Source organism: Sylvia atricapilla, chromosome 8 (genome assembly GCF_009819655.1).
Source record: "Sylvia atricapilla isolate bSylAtr1 chromosome 8, bSylAtr1.pri, whole genome shotgun sequence".
Classification (NCBI taxonomy): domain Eukaryota; kingdom Metazoa; phylum Chordata; class Aves; order Passeriformes; family Sylviidae; genus Sylvia; species Sylvia atricapilla.
Window position 1 is genome coordinate 19,491,462 of NC_089147.1, and position 26,431 is coordinate 19,517,892.

Sequence of the window (26,431 nt, forward strand, 5' to 3'; positions counted from 1 at the left end):
CTTCTTCTGTACTAATATATTTAGGAAGTCAGGGAACTTATGGTCATTTTATTTAATTAGCATGAATAATTACAAATACTGTTTTTAATTTAATTCTAATTTCCATCCAAATATAACTTGACACAGATAACAAGTAAAAAGTTAATAATCTAATAAAATAATAATATGGACACATCATTCACTATTTTGCCATGTAATAATATGTGAAGACAAATTATATTAAACAACATAATTGCTTAAATAAATGTGCAGTTCATCTACTTTCTGAAATAAGTATGTTTAGGGTGAATTTTATATTTGTCAAAATATTTGTTACCTCCCATAAAATTCAAGCTTGTAGAAAACAGCCTCACAGTAGAAATGTAAAACAAGTTGATCCTGCTTGCTGTTTTAAATCATGACTAAAACTGACCATTACATTCAGTTGTACTTATAATGTTACAGTGAGAACTGTTTCCTTCCCCTTTTCCTTGTTTGTACTGGTGAAAAATTCCTGTTTTACTCCAGTCTACTCTAGCCTCTGATACCAGCAAGCAATGGCCCTGGCCAGGGCTTGACTAATATGACTTAGAAAAACTTGTTTAGCAAACTGCTGGGGAGCCCAAGTTAGCTTTGGTGATGGCAGATTGCACAGACTCAGCAGCCCAGCAGCATGGCTGCAGTCACCAGCAAACAGCCTCTTGGGCACATCTCTGGATGCTCCAATGCTGTGAAAGTGGAATATGATAATCATCCATGCATCTGCTACATGTTTGTTACTATCCTGCCTCACTAAATAAAGGCAGTATTTTCTGTAAGTGAGCCTCTCATATTTAAGATGAGGAACTGGCAAAGGCAGAAGTCCACAGGACCTCCAAGTTGAATCAACTGTTTCGCCTCCTTAAGAAGAGATAATCTCTTCTTATCTAGTCAAGGAATTTGTAAAAGCAAAAGGTGTTACTATTCTTCTCTGGGACCAAATGGCTGAGAGTGATAGATAGTCAGATGAATGATTCCTGAAACAGACAGGAATGGGGTGGAGGAGAAGGAATCACATAAACTATTTATATGCATTCAGTGGAATTTTCACTGGCAGTAACTTTATGATGCTGAAGAAAGCAGCTGGTGAGCTTTAAAGGCATATTCAACTGAAGAACACAGAAATGGATGGGCCCAAAAGAAATAATATCTTTGCTTTCCTTAAATTAGCATTTAAGTGAACAATAGCAGTGAATGAAAATAATGTCATATAATGACAATAGCAGTGAATTGTTATTCCCAGTCAAATTTTCTTCAGCAAAAGGACAGCATTGCAGGCTGCCACACTCTATGCTGCTGGACAAAAGGGGAGTTTTTTTAGAGAAGATAATTGTATTGTATTGTCTTTCCAGCAATTCAGGTTTTGCCTTTTCTTTTGAGGTTAAATGAAGGATTCAATGAGTATGATTTTGATAAAAATTCCTACGATGTAGACATTTTCCCAGAGTAGCAGAGACTGTGCTTTATACCTGAGTTAAGAAGACATTAATAACTTTTGGTGTCCATCAGCTGTACTGGATTTAATCAGGCCCACTTCTTGTGTAACCAAAATTGCCCACTACAGTCTTTCAGAAAAATTGAGAAGTTTAGAGTAATCTTTGTCCCATCTTCTTAAGTTTGCAACTGCTGTGGGCTACCAAGGAAGATCTATCCTATCTTGTGATCAGTAAAATACCATTATCGTGGAACTTTGGAGTTACCTATAATGAGGACTGTCTGAAAAACTAACAACTTCTAATTGCATTGCCCAGTATATATTTCAAAACCATCTTCCTTAAGAAGTAACACTCAAGTCACAAAACAAGAAGGAATAAGCACATGTGACATTTCAAAACAGGCAGAACTTGCCAAATCCAATGGGCTGGGACTCAAGAAGGGAGACAATATAAACTCCACTGAACTTCTCTGTTTGTCAAGTGCACAAGTTGCATGCACATCTTTCTCCCCTCCACCCAGGACTCCAAAGCATATCTTCCTTCTTTAGTTCCATCTTTACACAAATGTACTGAGAGCCACATGAAACAGACTTCAGTGGAGTTCTCAAGTGATTAATCAGTATTTCAGTAGCTTCAAAGAGTAAGTCCAGATCACAGGTCTACTGGAAGATCCATGTTTTACTCTATATGAAGAATATAAAATTTTCTCTTCAAAGTAACATACAGAGTTAGCAGGTCTGTTGACTTGGAAATAAACAGTTTATCAGATCAGACATAGAATCTAGATTTATAACATTCAGTTTAATGAAGAAAATACGGTAAATAGATTACAAATTTTGACATGGGATGTGATGTCACAACAGCTTTGACTCTTAGGGGGAAGCAGTCCAAGGCTGCTTCTTTAAACATGTCCTCAACAATGTAATGGGCTAAGAACATGGATAAATGTGTCAGAAACAGAAAATAAACCTGAACACACAAGGCTCATTCTCCAGCCAGTAGGAAGACAAGAAAGGTATAATGAGAAGCAGGTTAATCTTGGCACACCTGTAAGTTCTTCTAGCAAAGGTCTGTTATGACCAGAGAAGAAAAATAAACAGGACAGTATTTATTTTCAGTGCAGCTTGCAAAATGCTCTTACAACAGAAAACCTAGGAAACTAAGAATAGAAAAAGTGGTTCTTCTGATATGACAGTAAGCAAAAGCAAACAATATGCTGTGAGTTCTGTCTGGTCTTTTGTATTTGGAGGCTTTTGGAATTGCAGGCAAGATTCCCACATGAGAGAAAGTGATGTAACTCCACTGCTTATAGTGTAAACTCACCAGTACATGAGTTCTGAGGACCCAGTCCCATTCTGTTTACTACAATGAAACTTTTCCAAGGAATAGAGAACATAAATACAGAAAAAGATGCGTCGAAGGTGGGTACAAGGATAGAATTCAAAACACTTGAGATAAGATCCAGTTTTGGCACAGGATTCCTACACGAACTTGAGTACTCTTCTCTGGGCTCAGTTCCTCATAGATAAAAGAGTGATCCCTAAGCAATGCTGTAAGGATATGTGTTGTAAAGGGTGGGGCACTGGGGTCATACAAATATTTGATAGAGATCTCAGGAAAAGAAAAAGAACAGGAAACATTGTCAAGATGGTAAGAAGTGTTGAGTGGGTGTGCAAAAGCCATCCCTCACGCGTGGATGTGCCATCTTGGTATTCTTTGTGTACTATAAAGAAAAGGAGCACTGGATGCAGACAGCTTATCCTCCAGGAAGACAGCAATGAAAAACAAGCAGCTTATCTAGTCCTGCAACCAGCACCCCCTACCCCCTCGTTTCCCTTTCCTTCAGTGGGAGAGAGCATGATAAAAACTGAGATGAGTCTGTAGGAACCCAAAGCTGTGAATCTTCCTTTCACTCTGTCTGCCCAAAATCCCTTCATTCGCAGTAGGGAATTTAGGCTAGAGATCACCAGTTCTTGCTCTCTGCCAAAATAACAGAGGAGAGGGTGAGAATGAAAGAAAAACAACCGTAACTCAGAAAGTACAGTCAGAAAGAGAGGAGTAGGTGATTCACAAAATGTTGTCCTCTGCTATGTTTCCAGCTGCATCCTCACCCTGCTGACTTTCAAGTTTCCCCCACCATGATAGTGGGTGATTTTTTTTTTTTTTTTTTTTTTTTTTTTTTTGACACCTATAAACAAGGATACTGTTGCCTTTTAGAAGAAAAAAGGAGACTGGGGCAGGAATAGAAATCTGCTGCTTTAGAAAGGGGTTGCAAACTCATTCCATTCCCCTACCATTTGATTACAGGTTGGTATTACAGTCTTAGGAGCAAGATATTCCTTGGGATTTGCTGAAGGAGCCTTACTGAGGAACACTCCCAACAAAACATAGGCAAGCCAAAATGGCACTGCTCCACAGCTTGCTGGCAGTAGTGGGAATTAGGATAGGCAGGGGCAAGTTCTCCATCACAAACATGAAAGAATTAGAGAATGGAGAAAATCAAAATTGAAAACATGAAAGATGCAGCTGAAGTTTGAGGTGGTTAAAGTGAAAAATGAGACTGTGCCATTCGCAGGTGGATAGATAGATCAATCAGTTGATTTCGTATACAGTGACATGCTTTGGAGCTATAATTCACTGCTGGGGCAATTACTCCAGCAAAGCAGTGGCAGGAATTATACGAGAGACAGAACTCAGGTGCTTTTAGTCAGTGGAGAGTTGGACAACAAAGGAGTAAAGAATGGTAAATGCCATCCATCAGTAAAGATACATGGGATATAAATTATGTCTGTGCAGTTGCAGAGTGTGGAGGGAAAGATAGACAGGGGAAGATAGACAGACAGATAAATAGACACATAAAAGTCTGAGTTTTGGTTGTGCAATCATTTGCTGTCTGACCTTATCCTCGCCTCCTTTCCACTAGTCTTAGAGAGAAGAGTGTTTAGCATTATTGTGCTCAAGTCTCTTTGCCATGTTACTGTTGACTTCTTTATCCCCTCAAACACTGAGTAAGTGGCAATGCCTCTGGAAGGTGCAAGGAATTTTTCTTCAAAAGCCTTGATGTGTTCAAGAGAGGGCTGGGCTCATCTCCACTGTGAGTCTGACAGGGGTTTTAACAGCCTTACAACATTGGGACAAATAGCTCCTGGTCCCTTAACCCTTCCCAGCTTTGCAAGGCAAGGCCTAGCACTGTTGTTCCCATTGCAAGGGCTTTACACAGTCTTTCAGGCTGAAATCCTCTCTGTGGTGGCTGGGCAGAGCGGAAATCCAGGGGCTGGATCAGATTGGCCTAATGCTACAGCAGCTTAAGCGGTCTGTTTTACCAGAGATTATGGTTTCACTTACACAGAGCGCCTGAAAAATGCTGCGGTTTAGGAAGGATTATAGCTGAAAATTCCATGCTTTAAAAGAGAAATAAAGCAGGGGAGGGACTAGGAAACCAAACGTGCCTGGGGGCTGTGCAAACAGGATTAACCCCTGCCCATAGCACCTCTTGCTTCTGCCCACCCACGCTTCCATGTCCACCTTATTCTCTGCCCTTTCCTCCTCAGCAGCTCACCACACCTGCTGTGTCTTATATAATAAAGAGAGTTGAAAAAGGAGTATGGAAAATGCTCAGGACCAAAGTGTCCCTAGTTTATTTACGTATCACTGTCAAATGACTTCCTTGAAAAATATCACTTCACTCACAGCCTGTGAAAGCCCAGGGAGCATTTGGCCCTCTGCCTGCAGATAGGTCTATTCATCCAAATTATCTTGTATCAACATTATTTGGATAAAGGCTTCAAGCACTCCCAGAATGCTGGTGGTGACTCTGCCTGTTTGATCTGAAAGTAAATCTGTGCATTCCTTCCCATCTGATGACAGAGGATGGGAAAAATAGCTTGGGGGGATTCTTGATCTACAGAGACTGCCTCTGGCACATGAAGGCTCACTAATGGGAGTAGGACAGTGTATAGTTGTAAAAAGCAGAAGCTGGGTGCTGATGTGCTGCCTACACTGGGGGCTTTAATAAACTGTAAAACAAAATCCAGATACTCCAATTTCCATTCCTCATATCCTCCACAAAAGGTCCTTGCCAAACAGAGCTTTCTAGCAAAAAGGGAAAAGAAATTATGATCCTCACTTAGCATACCTGTGACTTCACTTAGTAAACTAAATGAAGTGTATCCCTTTTGGCCAAGACTGATCCTTCCCAATTAACTGAAATCAGCATATGTCTTTGCTGCAAAGAAGTCTTGGTGATGAGAGACCTTTGCTGGCCACCCGTGTTAGAAGTACTTGGAAGAGAACACAGATGGCAAACTATCGTTTTTTGCCAGGTAGCAAATCTTTGGGAAACAAATATCTCAGGATAAACAGCATTCACAGAGAGAAATTGTCCAGCCCTTTATTGTCTAGGTGAGCACTACAGCCTTGGAACAAGGTGCCTAAAGTTAATTAAGCCAGTTCTACATTAATGAAGTCAGATTTATGACCTAATTATATGTCACATTTCTATTTCTCTGTATAAATCAAAACCACCAGAACTAACTTATTTCATAGGCCATTGGCAATAGCTGCCATCACAGCAGAGGGATGGCTTTCATTTATTGGCTTGAATTTGTTTACCTGAGGATGGATGGTTTGCTAGAAAATTTGGATTGGATCTGATCACATCATCCATGCTTTGCTTTCAGGTGTCCAAATACAGGACTCTATTACTGCTGACCCAATGGCATGGGTGTTCTGGAGTACCCATGCTTTAGGTCACAGAGTTCTCCAATTCCCAAACATCCTACTTGGCAGCCAAGTTAGGAGCAGTGTCAAAGCTGAATCATTGTGCCTGTGAAAACCTGCACCTCAGAAATGGAGGCCCAATGCAAACAACAATGAAAATTAGACCTTTTATAAGTCCTCCACATTTCCTCTCTTCCATTATGTCTCTCTGTCAAGGTATCTATCTGGCAAAACTACACTCTGGGAACAATCAGAGTTAGCCCTGACTGCTTTTATGGTTAAATCTCCAAAATGTGCCACTGTTAGCAAGATCAATTGATTGATCCATCTGTCTATCCACCTATTAATTGCACAGTCCCATTTGTATTTTAATCTCAAACTCCCGCTATACCATTTTTGTCAAGCTTTTATGAAATTTGGCTAGAGAAGTTTTGGCCATTACACCCAGTGATCTGTTTAATAGATGCTTATAGCAAGGCTACTCTCCTGAGAAAGGTTACCTTGGGTTTGAAGAGAAAAAGTGGTGCAATTCCTTGGGCCAAAATGTGTAAGTGTAGCATCTTCATATGCCCTTGACCAGCAAGAAAAAGCAGCAGGAAAGGGAGCACAAAAGCTTCGGAGCATTCTTCTTCCCAATCCTATGCTTGTTCCTGTCCTCCCTCCCTCTCCTGCATGTTCCTTTCCTCACCTCTCCTCTTCTTGCCTCCCATTCCCCCTCTCTGCCACTGCACTCCATTCCCCTCATATCCTGCTGCCCCGCAGAGGCTTTCCTGCAGTCCGAGCCTAGCCCCCAGGCACATTTACTGCTGTTGTCTCAGCACTGGCTCCTCTGATCTACTCCTAGCCTTTTTATTTTTATTTTTGTTTTAAAATTAATTTCCCTGTAGATTTTAACCACTCCATTTTCATTTACCCATTTTGTTCTTCCTCTCCTCCCTTCCCCACCCTCCTCTTCCTTCCCCTGTTCCCTTTGTCTGTCTGTGTCCATCCCTTACCCTACCACAGAAAACCTCTCCTCTCCCCTCAGTATAAAGCAAGAGCCTCATGGAGCCTCTCTCACCCCTTTCACCCCCACCACGCCGGTCGGCTCTGGGCAGGCTGATCTTCAGCCCTTCCACATGGCCCTTTCAGACGATGCGTCCACGCCTTGCTACAGTGCCTTCCTTCATCATGGTGCCCACTTTGGGCAGTCCAGCAGCCAGCCTCTGATAGCAGGTAACCGGCCTTGGCCACAAACTGAGTGGGGATGCTGTAGGCAAGGGGTTCAGTTTCGTCTGATGGGGAGGCCAGTAAATGCTGCAAGCTCTTTGAATGCATATGGGAACCAGAGCAATCATGTTCCAGGTCTGTATCTGCAGCATATGTTCTCAGCTCCATGAAGAATCAAAAAATTTTTCATGCCTGTCCTTCATTTTTAGAATAAAATGGGTAAAGAAGCTGTAGCTACCTAGAAGCAACTTGGTGTCCCTGTTGGATTGGGTTTGGGACTTAGTATAGAAACATGTATACAGAAAAATCCTGTGTTGCCTCAATGCCAAAACGCCCCTGAGTACAGCCGGCACTTAACAGTGTGCTAGCCTAAGGTAGATGACAGCAGCATGAAGCTCCCTGCCAGCTCTAGACCTGCCTGGGTTGTTCAGCATGGGTTGCAACTATTAAGTCAGACAGACACGGGCGGTTGGTGAGCACTGCCATAGCTATGCTGTGAGCAGTATTTGAGTCACCTGGTTTGGGAGTGTCAATGTGAGCTGGTGCCTTCACACCAGCTGACGCAGACCAAGCAGTTAAGAAATCCAGCATCATGTCTGAATGTCAAGAACAGGAAGGATGTGTGAGAGTATGTTTTACTGCCAAAGGAATACAAAGCTGAGGTAGGTGGCCTTTAAGGGAAGAGCAGAAGTGAAGAAATAGGTTGCAGAAGATGGCAGCATTTATGAGGAGCAGGCAGGAGGGAAAGATGAGGAGGAAGGTCAAGCTTCAGGTAGGTACTAAGGGAAACTCCTGAGCAAGGTGACAGTAGCAATATTGCTGCAGAATCTCAGAGGTGACTTGGGTGAAATAGTGGGTATCATCTTGGGTGACCACTGACCATTTTTCAAAGGATATAACCTGGACTTCTTCAGAACAGACAAGTCTCAGTGCAGACCACAGTTCCTAATACTTAAGAAACATATCTTCCCTCTGCTTCCTTCATGCTTCAATATTATTTTTCTCTTTTGGCTTAATATCCTTTGTCTTGTCATGTGAGATTTCCATTTCTAAACCTCCATGTAGGAAAACAGCAAGTAACAGCAGAGAAGACTTGTGTTTATAAGACTGTCTTGGTCCTACCTTGGTCCTACCTACTGCAGCCAGTAAGAGCCTCTGAGTTCTGGGCACTTCCCGAGTTCTGGGCACTTCCTAAGACAAGAAGTCTCCTGACTCTCCAACAGATATCTGGGGATACTGTTATATATGACCATCTTCTACCCTAAAAGGCACTGTGTTTCTTAAGAGGCATGTGCCTTAGGAGTCTTATAGGGAATTATACAGGAGACAAAGCGTTCAAAAGTGCAAACAATGTCACAATGATTCAGGTGCTGTTCCTCACTCAGAAGGTTCTTGCAGAAGGAAGAATGGCTGCAGCTGGAAGCATGTTATGAGCTAGCTTTGCCATAGCCCTGCCAAACAAGAATTTAATAATCTGTTTAATTTAATAACCTGTTTGTAATGAGAGGAGTTATGGAAGGAGCCTCTTTATATGTAACAGTATTTTAAGAGTTTCTCTGTGAGACTCTTACTTATGTTACTGATACAGTACTTGTTCCTTACCTTCTTTTTCAAGACTGGGATTTTGACAAATGACCACTTCCCAACGAATGTTCCATGCTCAGTTTTGAACATCAAACTCTGTGTGCTCATGTCTGAATAAAAACACAGGGGCATAAGTGCACACATCAAGTAGCAGACTGAGTGTATCCCACCTAAATGAAAGTGTCAAAATGAATTAATTTTGCCTGCAGCTACATAATGTTATCTCTAACTTTACAGTGACACTGTTTTCTCACTCATCACTTGTTCTTATTTCTCAGGCCTGTCAATAATTGAAACTAAAACCAAGAATTTTAAGCATAAAAATTTCTTGCCTTAAACCAAAGTGAGAAAAAACCCTACATCTACTAGGTGTTATTCATACCGTTTAACATATTACATACTACAAGCTACAAGTCACTAAATAAATGATGGTGACAAAAGAGTAAAAGAGTGTACAATATTAATCCCTGGTACATTATGTATTTATTTTTATTCAGTATTGGGGAGTGGCTGGAAAATGGCTCAGTTGTCTAAGAGGACATAAGCTAGGAACATCAGCCAGTGATCAGGAACCTCTTCAGGGAGAAAGAATGAACTTGCATTTCTGTTTTCTTGAGTAAATCACCTCAGTAATCCTTACTCAAGAGCTGTGAAAGCAATGGCACTGGTTTAGCCTACCTCATCCCAGAGAAACTTCCTCCCTTCAGGTTAATGTTCCATGCTTATTAGTTTTTGCTTTGCCTTGTAACTGTTAATTATTTCTGATTCCCCAGCCAAGGTTCATGCTTGTTTGAGGGCCTGCTTTTATCAGTTATCATTCTGCTGGTAGTAGAGCTAAACCAACTCTGCTTCTTCTTTCATTGGCATATCCCAGCACTGGTTCCGGTGACTCCGGTGACTCCGGTGGTGTAAATGGGCTATACTTAACCTGTCACTCCTAAGGGTGAATAAGACTCTCACCCTCCAGAGAACAGTCAGGAGAGGCAAAACTTAACAAAAGAACAACAAATAGCACAAACTTCTTGGTGAGCTACAGTTCACCTAGGGAATGTGAAAGGCTTTTGATGTCTGGAACAGGCTGACATCTCTGTAGGCAGTGTTGGAGGTTGAGCTGTAAATCTCTCAGCAGCTGTGGGGGAAAGATTATCTTAATTTATTTAGCTTTTTGTTTTGTTTTGTTTTTTCTTTGTTTGTTTTGTTTTGCTTTGGCTTGAAACTCCCAGCAGCTTCTGAGATTATTTTAGTTCATTTAAATGCAATAAGCACTAACAGCAAATGCCCTTCTGGCTGGCCCATTTTCAGGCTAACCAGTCCAAATGAGGAAATGCCTCTGGCATCAACCAAGAAGCCTCCAGCTGCACTTCCTAAGAGAGGAAAAATAAACTACAATCATACACCCAGTCCACACCCCTCTCTACTTCTTTGGTGGTGAAAAGAAATCACCAAGTATTATAAACAAAAACTTGTACCTGTAATAAAAATGAAGTGAGACCTAAACTAATTTGCATGATCCTATTATTATATATAGTACACCAGAACCTGGAAGGAATCCAACCAGTATTGGTTTCATGGTAAGCACTGTGCAAATGTTCTAAAAGTGTGCCCTTGCACCAAAGAGTTTGCAGCATAAAAAGAAGCACAGAAAGGTAAAGTGACTTGCCTAAAACCAACAGCAGGTGAATGGCCAAGGTGGGAAGAGAGACAGGAACAGAAAACTCTTGGATCACTTCCCAGTGCCTTGCATTTTGATCACGCCCTAAAGCAACATCACCACCGTTTTGGAACTGCATCCACAGCATATAGACAGGACCTCAGCTACTCTGGCAATGAATATGCTGCCATTCTCTATGCAGATCAGAGCCACTTTGATTTAGTCAAAAAAGATCCAAAATCTTAAACAAACCAAAGTCTTTTGAGCCTCATCAAAGCTAAGTTTTAAAATGCATCCTTACAGGGTGAAAACAAAAGTTCCCCCGTCTTCACCCAGAATTTTCCGTGGGTGAACAGAGTTCATGTAAGAGAAGGCTGTGCAGTAGTTGCCTATCAAGCCATGTGACAGTGGGACAAGAGGTGATACCAAATCAGTATTTAAAGATGTTATCTGCATTGATCACCTGTCCTGATTCTCTCCCTTTCCAGGTCGTGATATGGCAAGTACCACCTTGCCTGGCTACCCACCCCATGTACCCCCAACTGGACAAGGCAGCTACCCAACATCAACTCTTGCAGGAATGGTTCCTGGTAAGTCAGCTGCCAACCCTCAGTAATGGTGCACACATTTGAATGGTTACCAGCATTGTGAGAGCTTTCACAGCTGGCTTGGCTATTGCTTTGCTGACATGAAGAGCTGGTCTTTTCATAAAGAAACCATCAGGAGCCTATAACCAATGTAGCTAACAACCCTTTCTGTAATGTATCTCTTTCTCCCTAGTAACTGATTCATTGCTGCTATGGCAGCTAGCTAGCTATAACCTGTGGCAATTAATTGGTAATTAATTAACCCTAGTATTCATTAACTAATGTAATTATTTCCAATGACCCATGCAGATTATTATGTACTGCTCATGGCTTAAGATACTCACCTATCCACTAACTAAGGGTGACAACTCACCTTCTGTCTAAAGCCATGGCATCAAGCTGAAAATTACCAATGATAATTTAATACCTGCAGAATTTGAAGACCTACTGTCTAAATAGCCTAAACTTACTAAAACTCAGAAATTATTAACAGCATTTCACAAGAAACTAACTATTTACTTTTAACAACCAACTACTTAACCACTTCCTGTTTGTAAAATAGTGCCTCCAACCCAAGAAACTATCAGCCAAATCCTAACTCCAAAGACAAACTCTTTCTTTGATACCCAATGCTTTGGAGAAATACTTTATCTCAGCATTTGGATTCTCCCACTCTTTCAGAAGAAGAGAAGACCACTTACTCTAGGACAGTTGAAGAGTTTATTACCTCAGGCTCTATTACCTACTCTCCTCTGATGACAGTTGTACCCAGTAGATAAATGAAGAGGCCAGATTTTCTTTTCTCAGGCATGGTAGGTCAGAACTCAGAACTCATCTGCCACTGATTCCTGCTTTTTATGGCCCATAGTTTTGAGTTGTGAAGATTAAGGGGCAGGTACACAGCCCATTCTGCAACCTCTGCTTCTGAAGAGATGAGTCCAGAACCAAAGCAGCAAAAAGTTGAGGATGGAAAGCTCTTAAATTAACATCACATGATTTGCTAGGGCTTAGGAGTGGAAAGCCTAACTTAACCCTCATCCAGAACTTGGAACAGTCAGCTAAATGAACATTAACTTCAATGAGGACAGTGAAAGTATAACTGTTAGGGAATGTTTTCAGGTCAAAGTCTTATCATTTTTAAGTGACAAATCATAGAATAGTCTGAGTTGAAAGGGACCTTAGAGGTCACCTAGTCTAACCACCCTGTCATGGGTGGACATCTTTATAGGTTGTGCAAAGCCCCATCCAGCCTGATCTTGAACACTTTCAGGGATTGGGTATCCACAACTACTCTGGGCAACCTGTTCCAGTGACAAATTTTAGAGCATGTCCTATACTAAATTATTCAGGAAGATGGTTTGGCTCCAGAATCAGACAAACACTAAGACAATATAAAATCAATTAACACCCCTCACACAATTGCTCCCAGTAACAGTAGGTAAATTCAGTTGACAATATTTAGGTTGTGTAAGTTTAATGTCCTCATGACAAGGATGATACTGACTTCCAAACTGGGACAAAAATTTTAAGACCACTTAAATAAGGGATCAATTCTCCAAGAATAGGGTGTTTCGGTTCTTTTTTGTGGAGGCTGCATATAAGACAGTAGTGTCCCAAAAAAAACCCCCAGAAATATTCCCCAATAGAAAAGGAACAGAATTATACAGAAAAAAGTTAAGTTATATTTCAACGTAAAACAAAATTATTGTGGTCAAATGGATATCTTCACATTAAATCTGATGTCATCATTCAATCAGAGGGACTTTCTCCAGTGGTCTACCTGGGCATTCTGCAGTAGGTACTGCATCTTTTAACAGAGCATCAGGCTCTGGTTGTTTCAGTCACACCCCACTGGTCAGACCCAGACAGGAAGCCCTTTTCTTCCTGTTTTCTAGTGTGACTGAGGCCAACAAGATGGAGATAAAGAGGCTTCCTGGGAAGAAACAGAAGATTTTGCTTTAATGGGTCACTCTGCAGATCTCTGCAGCCACTTCTTTTTGTCAGGGGCCTACAGGGAAACATGAGGAAGGCTGTAAGAGTAGAGCATGCATGTATTGGTACTTTCTCAAAAGATCTCCCAGCCTCCATGTTGCAGCTAGGAGACTTTCTAAGCCAGACTTAGTATCTTTCTATTTAATATTAAACTTTTGATAGGTTTTCCCTCTACAAATGCAAAAAATGTCTCCTGAACCCATATAAGCCTTTAACATGCATAGAAATCTTTTGCAAGAAGTTCTGTAGCTAAACTACATATTTTGTGAAAACTATATCCTTTATTTGTTCTGAACCTGCCACCTGCTAGGCTCACTTCATGCCTCATCGTTTCTGTATTAGAGGACTAAACCAATAAGATTTAAATACAGATGCCGAGAAATAGTGTTAGTAAAGATTCCCTGAGCACAGATTGCACAGAATATAGGCCTCCTGAGATTAATCCTCCGTGCTGACTTGCAACCTCTGTTAGGAGTCCAGTTTGAACAATCAAATACAATGATGCCAATGGTTTGTTATGTGCCCTCAGGCTAAAAAAGTTCAGAGGTCAGTGCTTTAACTACACTGGAAACAAGAAGCGGGCAAGATGACAACTCAGGCAGTATCTTTAAGAAACATAGTAACATGCAAACAAACCTATTGTTTACATGTGAGAAAACATGGGAAACAGGCTCTTTCTTCTCTAAACAAAAGTCCAGAGCTAAACACACAACTGTTCATAAACCAGATTTCTAACCCATTCAAAATTCTAATTCCTTGATATTTGTTTTCATCTTGCATTGGTATGAGGAGTCAGAACCTTGCAACGGTTCAATCTGCAAACATCAGGATGAAATATTTCGGTAACATCAACATGTTCTAGATGTCAAGACATATTAAAATAATGAAAGAACTGAAAGGAAATTAAATGAATTGAGAAAGGCAAAATGAAACAAAACAAGAAAGTTGAAACATAAAAATTTGTTTCAATTTGCAATAACTTCAGAACTTTTCTTTTCAAATCTCTATTGAAGCTGACAAGCTCGAGCAAAACATTTCCATTTCAATGAGACAGTATTTTCCAGTGGAAAACTGTTTCTGAGAAGGTTGTTTAACCAGTGCTAATCAAAGCTTCTATGTTCTACCCATGACAACCTTTCACTAGACTTCTACTTGCACAGTCTAGAGAAAAGCTTGTCTGCTGTAGCACTACATTCATGCAACGTGGCCAGCAAATGCAAATGTCTCTGATATTTATGCACATGATGTGACAAGATACATATTCCTGCATTTGCCCTTCCTTTAACTTCAGGTCCCAGGCTGTAAACATGGACAAAAGCCAGTGGTCCTGAGCACACACTCAGAAAAGCAGGGGTTAGTCACTCACAGAATAATGAATCAGATATTCAGCTGCACTTAACCTACATATCTGAGAGAAGTTTCCTAAAAAGGCAACAGAATACCTTTGATCCCTGTCTCAATTCTTCCTCTTCCCCAGAAAGGACATCAAGTTTTTCCAAACTGTTTCTGTGAAGTGAGCACCCGCTGAAGGAGCTGAAGTTTACCCAGAGCAGTGCGGAGCCTGCAGAGGGCTGGAGGGCTGGGGACGGCAGCGGCAGGGAGTCGTTAAACAGAATCCAGTGTTGATGAGGAAATTACACTTGTTTCATTAGTGATCGGGGAAGGCGATAGCTCAGTTCCTCTTGGTCACAGTTGAGCTCAAAAGCTCATTATCCTGCTGCATGCATGCTTTCACTCCTCGTCAATAAACACTGTTTCCAGTGGCTGCCCTCCCTCCTCCCCACGCTCCATAGCTGTGGCTCTTTCTCCTGTGCTTAACCCGTGCTTTAGCAACGCTAGAAACAGTTTAGGGTGTCAACTCAGCAGGGAATGAGAGAAAAGTCTTGAAATATCAGAATAATTTCTCCCCATACAGTGAAGTTATGTCATATGAAGCACTTCAAAAGCAGAAATTCTCATGAGGATAGTTTTTTTTCTCCTTCTTTGGGAAGCAAACTCATTCCAGTATATTCCACAGATAAACCAATTCAGTAGAGAAAAATCTGGACTGTGCATTGCATGGTCATCTTCACAGGTTTCACCTGTTCTTTCCCAGCTAGTTATCAGATTTCCCATGCATTATGTTTCTAGTTATGGAATTATGCTGAGTTATTATCATTAAAATAGTAGTTAGCAAGATCTCTCCCACAAAATGATGTTTCATGCTGAAACTAAAAGCTACTGTGACTAAAATACCTTTGGATGATGATTTGGTTTGATTCTACTCATTTTTGCACTGACTACTTTGGTTATCACCCTGAGTATCCCTAAAAATCTTGATGGAAAGATTCTTCTCAAGTTTAAAGCAGTACAAATCCCCTAACTTGAACAGACTTCATTTCCACCATCTGAGAATCTGTGGTTTTGGCTTTAACGCTCCAGTGAGAGGAGATTTGCAGAGATTATGCCATAATTAATTGACATTCTTTGGTAATTGTATTACAGGCATCCATCCCATCTTGCATTAACTTCTTTTCCTGTTCCATGGTATCTGGCAGGAACTGCCAGGTGCTTTTCAAACACTTCTGTTGCAACAGTTCCACTTCTGCCTTTGAGCAGACCAGAAGCTAGCTAATACCCACACCATTCTTCCACTGCCTTTTAAGCACATAAGGACTTTCAGATGGTGTTAATTGTCCACAGTCTGTTGTTACTATATTAAATTGAGCTTATGATCAGATCATGCCATGATTTTCCATAATAGAATGATAGATGTTTAAGTCTGGGGAGATTTGTTTATTTTGAATGCAGCACTATACCCCTTCAGTTACCTAATACCCTGCACAGCCTTCTAAGAAACAGGGAGACTCAGCTCCTTCTGCACAATAAAATGGGATGTTTTAGAAGACAGCACCATTCAGATCTTGGTTCGGAGTCTTACTAGATCACAAAGCTTGGAAGCATTTTGGTTTGGGCCCATTTTCCTAATGTGAAAAGAGAGGTTGCAGCACAGCTTATCTTTCAGATTCAACACAGTACCTAAAGTACCTAAAATTATTTTCTGGAGCTAGAATGCAGCAAGTGTTCTCTATAACTCACTAATTAAGCATAAAAGAGAGGTTAATAATGTATGAATCACTTTTCTGACTAATACCATCATTCAGAGTAAGAAAGAGCGTGATTCATGTGTTTTCCATTTTGTTTTGTATATAAGCATAGCCAACTCAGAACATTTCCAAAAATGAATGATACTCTTCTCCACAAATATGCCATCACCCTCAGTGCCCTAACTAAAAAAAACCCCAAAAAACTTAGCAAGACAAATTGACATCAGCAGCCCTGCAAGTTCCAAAGAGTTTCTTGTGAGCTTGTCCCATCAACCCTCCATGCCTGCTGTCTCAACATTACTGGAGAACCTTTGATGTTATTCATAAGAAAGCTGATAATTAAATGCATAAAAGCTTGCATATGCAGTCCTACTAGAGTTTGAGAATTGGAAGACAGAAGGCAATGAAAAAAAAGGAAACAAAACACCCCTACTTTAACAATTTATTTGTATGATTGAATTTGGACTGATTTCTTGATTGTGAAGAAGTCAATTTTGTGATGCTTAATGGTATGGGTAAGCAACTTGCACTGAACAGGCACTACAGTGACTTGAAGGGAAGAGTTCCAGCTAGACAAGGATACATACACCAATTTTCCTGCTGGCAAACAGATTCAGCATGAACACTGGTCTGACAGAATAGCAGATGTAAATCTTCATCTCTAACTGTGCTTCACATCTACCTTGGTTTCTTCCAGGGAGCGAGTTCTCAGGGAACCCCTACAGCCACCCTCAGTACACCACCTACAACGAGGCCTGGCGGTTCAGCAACCCTGCATTACTAAGTGAGTACCTCTTTCCCACAGCACGCCCCCAGCCACGCGCTCCTTCTGTTTGTCTCTTCGTTTTCTTTTCTTTGTTTTGTTCGTTTGTTTGTTTCTGAAGAGGGTTTTCAAGTATTTGGGTAGGTGAGAGGGCTTTTTCCTCACTCTCCAGTCCAGTTTGAAATGGGTATATACTTCATGCATGTTCGCAGTTCTGAAGCCGATTCCTCTTTCATGAGATAGTTCAGAAATCCAGTTCAGCTCTGGCTTCTCCATGGGCTGCATCCACAATTTATTCCAGATTATATCAAAAGTTAAATTTAAGTTCTGCTACTCTTAGGCCACAACTAGCATACTTTCAGGGTCTGGTTAAAAATTCAGATAAGGTTTCACTCCTCTCCCAGGCTAAATCCAGAGTCAATTCCTGGGAAATCTTTAAATCCCATAGAATTTCTTCCAACTGGACCAGTTGGACTAATGTCTAGAGTGGGAGACAGGCTGCATCACAAGATTTATAGCAGCCAGTAGAGCTCTCTTGCAGGGATATATATCCATCTCCAGTCACTGATATGCTCAGAAATAGTCAGGGTTTTTTTCAGAGGGGAAAAAACTCCTGTGAGACTTTAGCTTCTAGTACAACATTTCTTTGCAGGGGAATAGGAAGATATTTATGATACATAAAATAAATAATCTGTGATTATTATCTATGTATTTACTGAGGTTTAATAACTGGATAATACATGCACATTTTATTCCAGTGCTGTTAAACTTCAGTACATGTGATCTTAATAATCAATCACTATTTAACACGCATTCGATAACCATCTAAAGAGCATTCATGCCAAAAGCAACTCAAATTCCAAGTAGTAAAACACTGTAATTTTGTTTTTTCTCCCCTCCTAGTTTTAAAGTGACCCATTACACTTTTTCATGTATACTCAGAACATCTGGCCCTGACACTTCCTTTGTGGCTACAGATCAGGTGTGGCATATTTGTGCTGCAATGTTTGTTGTGGTTTAGCCCCAGGCATTAGCCAAGCCCCATGCAGCCACTCATTCATTCCCCTACCAGGAGGATCAGGGAGAGAATTGCAAGGATAAAAACTAGAAAACTCCTGGGCTGAGATAAAGACAGTTTAATAGGGAAAGCAAAGGCCACACAGACAAGCAAAGCAAAACAAGGAATTAATTCACTGCTTCCCATGGCCAGGCAGGTGTTCAGCCATCTCCAGGAGAGCAGAGCCCCATTTTGAATAATGGTTACTTCGGCAGACAAACAGTGTCACTCCAAACATCTTCCCTCCCCACCTTCACAGTGACCACGATGTTTTCTGGTCTGGAATATCCCTTTGGCCAGTTCAGATCATCTGTCACAGCTGTGTCTCCTCCCAGCCTCCCATGTACTCCCAGACTCCTCACTGGCCAGTACAAGAAGCAAAAAAGCCTTGGCTCTGTGTAAGGCCTGCTCAGCAGTGACCAAAACATCTCTGTATTATCAACCCTGTGCTCAGCACCAATCCAAAACACAGCCCCTTACCAGCCACGGTGAAGAAAACTAATTCTATTTCAGCCAAAACCAACACAAATGCTCATAGGCTTACTTACTGATTGTCAGAGGATGCAAAAGCATCTCCTTCCTGTAGAGGGGCGTCCTATCCAGAGGCCACAGTAGCATCTATTGACTGAAGTGTGGCCCTCAGTTGGCTTCCACTGATTGCCTTTCCCTAATCCCATTAGGACCTCAGTCTCCAAGTTCTTCTTTTGGTTCTTTTGCTTTTCTTTCTTTCTACCTTTCTTTTTGTTTTCAGTTGTCCTTTATTTCTTTCCTTAGTTTGATTGTTTCTGTTTTTTATTTCGGTTTCGTTTTGTTTTGGTTTTGTTTTTTTTTTTTTTTTTTTTTTGTTTACTGTTTGTCCTTTCAACCAGTCCATTCTTCTCCTGTGTTAACTTTCAGGTTCCCCTTATTATTATAGTGCCACATCCCGGGGCTCCGCACCTCCCACTGCTGCCGCTGCCTATGACCGCCACTAGTTACCATGGAAACCACATGAAACTGCAGGGCGACAGCTTAGGCCTCCACATTGTACCTGTCTGATCACCTCCCTCCATCCCTGGGAAGGGTGAAGAGACCTTCTCCGTTCCTCCCCACATTCCAGTTCCTTCCTCTCCGCCACGAAGGCGCCGGACCAAGCGCTCACCACATGAGACTGAGACCCCCTCGTTCCCCCTGCCCTCCGCCCCGACCGCTCCCCCATGCCAGGAACAGCCTGCGGCCAAGCGGCTTCCCCTGCAGGAGCCCTTCGACACCCTGGGGAAAGCTCAGCCATGCAAAGTCCCCTCGGCTTCCAAGACTCCAGGGGGACTGGGAAGCAATGCAGCTGGCAACCACTGCCTTACAGGACCCCTTTCTGGGAGCGGTAAGGGCCAGGGAAACGGGAGAATGCTGCTCGTGAACCACTGTTCCCCAAAGATATACTCTTTTGTGGTGGACTCTTGAGTGTGTGTAACCTGTGATGCTCACCCTGTTTCCCAGGACAGAGGGAACAGTCTGGCTAGAGCAGAGATGGCAGCACAGAGACCTGGCCCATCTGGCAATGAAGAAAGGACCAAGTAAAGATCTGCACCCCATGAGGGGTTCTCTGTGCACCTCATCCCTACTTTCCAGCATGGATTCCCCCAGAGTTGGTTGCACCTCATGGGTGGTGACTTTGCAGGCCAGTTGGGAGGAACCTCACACATACACCCTCAATTTCTGTGACACACAATCAGCTCAGACAGGAGGATGGAGCAACATTTACAAACAAACCGACGAAATGAAGAAATATATAAATAGATATATAAATATAACTGTGTTTTTATGCTTTGTCATGAAGGTCTGTAAAAAGGAACAAAAAAATCCCCAATTTTCTAAAAAACCCAAGCAAACAAAACCAACAAAAAAACCAAAATAATAATTAAAAAACCCTACAAAAATAAAACTCCAAGCCCCATCTCTCCCCACCACCTGAATGGCAGACGAGTTCCTCTGATGTTTGATGCTCCTCTTTCACTCTAGGGTTTTGTTTCCTTTCTGTTTTGCACTACAATGGGATGATGGTATTGGAGAGGATTGGATGCCAGCTCCACCCCGTCGCCTCCTCCTCCCCCTCCTTTCCCAAATCCTGTCTCTGGGGAGCAGTGTGGACAAGTCACATCTGACAAAGTTACCAATACATCAGCCGACAAAAAAAGCACTCTGAGGCAACAAACGTTTTCCATGTCACTGGCTGGCAAACAAAGAAAACAAGCCCAGCTGCGCTCTCACTGCGCTGTGTGGTGGAAAGTGTGGGGCTTCATGTGGGCCCATCTGATTGCCCTCTGGACAGCTGAGACTGAGATGGACAAATTCAGGATTGGCTGGGATAATTGCTTGGTTCCCTAGTCCTTAGCCTTCAGTCCTTTTACCTTAAACTCTGTACCTGTGACGACTTCAGTTCACCCACATCCCAACTTTTGCAATTTTAGATATGCCCAACACCCATTCTCCAGATCTCCACTGCTGGTGACAACCACCTCATTATCTGTGTCCAACACCTAATTTCCCAACCATTATAGCCCTGCTATATGGGGCCCCCCCTTTGATTCCCCACCCATCTGCTCATACACCTACTAATTTATAGGCCCCCCTTCAAATCCATATGCTTGCATCCTACCAGCCAGACCCAATATACAGCCCCATCTTTTCATCTTCAATCCTGTATTATGCACCCTAATATTTACCCCTTATCCCAAATGCTCACCTGATGATTCTCTAGGGATTCTCTGCTCATTTTGGTTCCCAAGTGATGGACAAACACTGTTCTGCAAAAGGCTAACTGTCAATAGAAATGCTTATTACTCCTGTATCGTCAGCAAACTCATAAACTGTTCCTTGCACTGACACTTCCTCAGAATTACTCAAAGAAAACATGAAGGCAGCTATAGCCTGTCCCCAGGGCACCGAGTCTGCCAAAGTAGATCCTTGTTGTTTTAGAGAGGTTTCAGATAAAACTCGTGGACTATTGTCCATGGACAAAGACAGGATTGAGAATAAAACCCCCAAAGGGCATAAACGTGAACAGTGGAGCAATCTGTACAGCCAACATAATGTATAAAATCCAAAGTTCCAAACCTCTGAGGAGATGTGGTAGTGGACTTGGTATTCTGTCTCCAAGTTTAACTTGTATGTATAAAATCCACCATCAGTAAACAGCTGTGTTGATCCCAAAGGCCCCTTTCACCTAACTTTTTCAGCCTTTGCATGGCTTTAGCTGATTATAGGTCTGTGTCTTCTTTAATGGGGTGTCCAAATGATAAAGGTATTTGGGGGGACATTTACATAGAAGATGAAGAGCTAAAATCTGTTCCTGTACAGAATAAAATCATAAAGGTTACTCCTGATCTATTAAGAGTGTCATTCTGCACATCTTACCTCTGAGTAACCTGCTGCAAATAGCAGAGTTGTTACACTGTCACCAAGACCAGAATTTGGCCTGTTGTCTGATCTTACTCTATGAGAGAAAAAAAATTCTGTTCCATTTCTAAAAATATGCTTTCACCACTCCTTCTGTTTTCCTTCACAGACACCAGATAGATGCTGAACCCTGTTAGAATGGTCTCTCTTTTAGTCTCTCAGTACAACCTCTGCTCTACTTGTGCACCACTCAGATTCACTGAGCAGGTAGTCAGTGCAGAGGCAAGAAATCCCAGGACCAGCAAAGAGAAGCTCCTGTGGAAGCCAGAGAAAAGGAGGCTGTCACACCTCACACTTGGCCACCTGCAGCCCAGGGCCCAGGTCGAGAGAAGCCAGCAGCTCAGAAATGCTTGTCTTTATAACGGTGTTTCACTAAACTTGAGGATATGAGCTAGAGTTTGAATGCAGGATTTAGTTGTCTCACTCATGGCTGGCTTGATTTGACCCTTGGAGGGCCAAATCTATTGTTGGTTTAACTACACTGGTAAAAGAGGATTTCCACCAGGCATTGGATTGGTCTGGAAAGTTCATAAGTACAGCATGTAGTTTGACCAGAAAAATTCAAAGGAAAGCAGAATTATGCAAAGGACTGGGCAGTCTAATCCTCTTCCACCACCATCTGTAGACCCTCATGCGAATGTACTGAATTACATTTGCCAAAGAGTTTCTTGTGTTGGTTGTTTTGATTTACAGTCGGTGGATGCATTGTAAAGCAGTATTATAGCCCAAGTCTAGTAGCTGACATGGGGATTTATGTGGTGATATTATGCAGAAGAAAACCATCAATATTCATCTAGATTCCATTAGACTGGACTATGCAGGAAATGCAAAAATTCTACCAATTATTTAATATTATGTTATTTGCAAAAAACAATTGCTGCTTTGTAGGAAGATAATGTGTGTAATGTGAAGGCAATTCCTCTTGTATATAAGTTCATCTCCATCTTCATCATGGTAGTTATTAAAACAGCCTCGTCTCATCCTGTAGATAAGGAACACGCTGTGTGTACTGTGCAAGTCTCGTGCTCACTGAAAACAAAACAATGTGTTCAATAAAGCACAGCACAAATCCAGAACATGAGGGAACAGCCAAACCTTGTAAGGACCCTTTCCCCAACAGGCCAACAGCTGCTTTGTTATAGGTGGGGGTTTTTAATTATTTTACCTTTAAAAAATGTTACAGGAAAAAATGAAAAAGGATTGGAGGAAGAAAAAATTTTGCAAAATCCAATGAAGTCTATAACACAAACCTCTCCTCCATTCTGCTGTCTCTTACCTTTCTCACATTTCTTTCTAATACTGTCTTTCCATTAAATTTCTATCCCTCTCTTTTATTATTTCCCATTCCCAATGCACTTTTCTATCCAGGGAGGGAAGAGCATTATTGATATGAGAGCAGGTATCTGGGACCTCAAACCCTAGTTCTCCTTGTGGCTCTAGAAAACCTTTGTCAAGTCCAGTTTCCCCACACACCTCAATTCCAACACTCTGTAAAATGGGAATAACAACAGTTTCTAGTTCACAGGGGATTGCACAGCTGAATTAATTAGCACTGGCTCAGTGCTTTGAGATTCTGGATAGAAAATTCTATCAAAATGTTAAGCATTATTGTGAATAATAATTAATGTTTCCATGACATTTCTCTCTCTCTCTCTCTTTTTTTTTTTTTTTTTTTTTTTTTTTTTTTTTTTTTCTCTCACAAATCATTCTTTGTTTCTTTTTTCTTCTTCTTAAGCTCTCCCTTCACTTCTTTCTTCTCAGGTCATTCTTAGTTCTGTTGCTATGTTTGCTTTATCTAATGGACCAAGTAGAAATGTTGTGAGACTGGGTCTCCTCTGTCTCTTCTTGATCATAGGGGAAGAATCTCACGAAATCTAAAATGCTGTGCTTGGCTGGAAACAACACGGACCATGGCATTCAAAACTGGGCAGTACCTTTGAGTCCTGCTCTCTGAAGCTCTCACATCCTTTTGGCCCAGTGGGATGTGGGGAGGATTGCATGAGGTGGATGCAGTAAAGCTGACACCTGTGGCCTGTAAATCTGTTGGGGAGAGTTGGTGGCAATGAGCCCTGCTGTGGAAACAGGGAGAAGTTTGCATGCTTTCTGACCCATCAGTAGCGATGAATCAAGCTCAGAGTAAGACTTTGGAATTAATCACAACATAAATGTGAGGATGTTAAACAAGAAAAGGAAAACAAAAAGCCCTGCACCTCTTTCTTTGGTATAAAATTATATATGCTTATTTACATTTTCCTAAAGGAATTTTTGTTTTGCTGAACTGTTGGAAAAACTCCACCCTTTTGTCCCTAAGGAAAAGCACCCCTCTGGAAAAAGAAATAAGAATCATAGCTGAGCTGCCCCCTTTGGCACTGACAGAGTGAGGGCTTCTGAGGGACCCACAAATACCACAGTGTGCTCCTTGCCTGAGCCCAGGATGGTGGCAGACTTGCAAAGCAGGAAAAAGGGACCAAACACTTACAGAACTGATAACAAATGTAACTGTAGAGCAGCTCTGCTGATGATCTCCAGGATAAGCTAGACACGAGACCAGGGAGGGAGGGGGCCAGTGCCAGGTGCAGGGTCACATCCATTCTAGGCTTCTGCAGCCCCTCAAGGCTTTTCCTCATTACTTCAGTTCTGTTTGACTCTTTTATTTTCTCTTTTTTGTGCACATGAGAAATAAAAGCAAAATTTTTTTTTCTATGTCATTTTTGTGGCTTCTGGCTTGTTTCTCTTTCCTCCTCCTTCTCTCTCTCTTCCCCCACTCCTCCAACACTTCACTCTCCAGTGGCTTCCCCTTGAGGTCACTGGGATGTTACATTTGCTGCACCTGGCACCCTTTGGGCACCGTGTAAACATTTTGATTGCTGACAAACCACCACGCTGCGTGATGGACGGCACTGCACATGCTTGCAACACCCCACAGGTACAATCCAGCCTCTGAGCTCCCATCAGCCACCACATGCTCCTAGTCACTGCCAGCAGGACTCCCTCTTCTATCGATCTCACTCAATTGATGCCCAATGATCCATAACACATCAGGTACCCCCAGGTAGTTCAGAAATCGAAATATAGTTGGGTAGCCACAACATCAGAAAGATGTGGGGCAAAGCCCAGAGTCTCCTTCCCCTTTAAGGCTTGTTCCCTCATAACCCCAGCTGGGAGACTCTGTCTAGGTCAACTGAGGAGCAAAACCCAATGTAAAGTCATAAATATCTCATTCTCCAAGCTATTAATCACCCATCTAACAAAGAGCTGGCCATTATATTCAAGTTATATTATTATATAAGCACACTAAATACTGAGGTATTTGTCAATTTCTCCTCAGTTAAGCATTAGTTCTCCAGGAAGTGCTATGCAGTTTACGGTCATAGAGGCGAACTAAAAATGTAGCAAGAAGTCAGGCTAGATCAAACCAATTTTGCTCCTACGATTTTTAGTCATTATAAAATATTTTCATAACACCTCATGAAAGTGAGTGGGCCCCTTTTTCTGCCAGTGCATTTGTATCCTAAGGAAAGCCTGCACATAAGTGCTGTTATGAAACCAAATACTTTTGCTCATCAGAGAGTTAAAGCATTTCCTTTCATTTATTTTCTATTTTTCCCTTGCAGTATTAATAGCATAGGCTGAAAATCCCCCAATAGGACATTTTCTGTAAGTGAAAGTTAATTTGTTTAAATCTAAACAGACTGTAAAAGCGATTCAGTTTTCACAACTCTGCAGCAAAACTGCCTGGCAACTCTGCTGAAGTCGGAGGCCTAAAGTTCCCAGGGTTTGCTGCCTGCAAGACAGACAGGTCTAGGATATGATGTAGTGATAGGCTTGCACTCAAAATTGGAATAAAACTGGATTCTCCAATTCTGACACTTTCTATGCATCAGAATTCTCTTTCTCTACCAACGTTTAAGTGATAAGAATCAAACAGCAAATTGAGAGATGAATCCCAGATGTTAAATTGACCAGAATCAAAGGAAATTATTAATGTATATTCACTGTAAAAGGTGAAAGACAGGTTAGGAATCACCAGATTGATGTGTCAGACAAATGCAAAATGGATTTTCAAAATTCATCCTGGTAAAATAATCTTAAAAGAATGATTTAGAAACTAGCATGATTATCTCATTTGTATCACAAAATACAGCCCGGAGAGCTTCACCCTGACATTCCTGTGTAAGTCTCCATAACTGACAGTAAAACCACAGCAAAACTTCTGCAACTTTAAGAACTTATATATCTTGCAAAAATAAACACTTGCATGAAAGAGCTATTTCCATCATTCAAACCAGTATCATGTTCCTTTAATAATCCTGCATAATCAATGGGAGTTCTTGGTGTGAAAATATTATGTGATAAAACTAAAAAGAACACCACAGTCTATCTCCTAATGAGGAAAATGATATTGTGAAGGTTTATACAACATTAAGTAAAGAAATCCTCTTTATGATTACTCTGACAAGAAAAATAAAGAAAAGTTAGAACATTCTGAGATGATGACAACCTTCTTTAAATACACTCTTTAATGAGTGTAGGCAAGTAAAGACAATACACGTTCCTAGGTATTTATTTAGGTAGCAGATTAATTTACTGGACACACAATCAGTACTGAAAAACTATAAGGACCTGAGGAACAGCAAAAATGGAAGAGCAGCAAACATAATACCAATGTTTTAAAGGAAAAACATTAATTCTGAAAATGATAATCTAGTAAATCTATATGATGATGTCTGTGTCCAAAGAAAAATGCTTTAAAATATTAATGGAAGGACCCACTCACTAAAAAAAGTAGCAGATAATGAAGACATGCCTAGTAAACAGTCCGTATATTAATATTTTTCTGCTTTAGAAAAAAGCTGGGAATATCTTCTGGACAGTTAAGTTACATGATTCAGGC

At 41.4% G+C, this 26,431-nt stretch overlaps 1 protein-coding gene across 9 annotated transcripts in view; it reads left to right on the top strand.

Moving 5' to 3' along the window:
* The window catches only part of PAX2 (paired box 2), a 99,183-nt gene extending 77,689 nt beyond the window's left edge, over positions 1-21,494 (top strand). For 3 of the 9 annotated variants that reach the window (XM_066323945.1, XM_066323944.1, XM_066323942.1), the window contains 4 exons: positions 7,179-7,388; positions 11,106-11,207; positions 16,980-17,066; positions 19,019-21,494. In XM_066323945.1, the coding sequence (XP_066180042.1) occupies positions 7,179-7,388; positions 11,106-11,207; positions 16,980-17,066; positions 19,019-19,140 (521 nt within the window). In that variant the 3' untranslated portion in view covers positions 19,141-21,494. Of the gene's footprint in view, positions 1-7,178; positions 7,389-11,105; positions 11,208-16,979; positions 17,067-18,999 lie in introns of all 9 variants that reach the window. The other 6 variants (XM_066323946.1, XM_066323943.1, XM_066323950.1 and 3 more) reach the window with 3 other exon arrangements.
* The last annotated feature ends 4,937 nt before the right edge of the window (positions 21,495-26,431 follow it).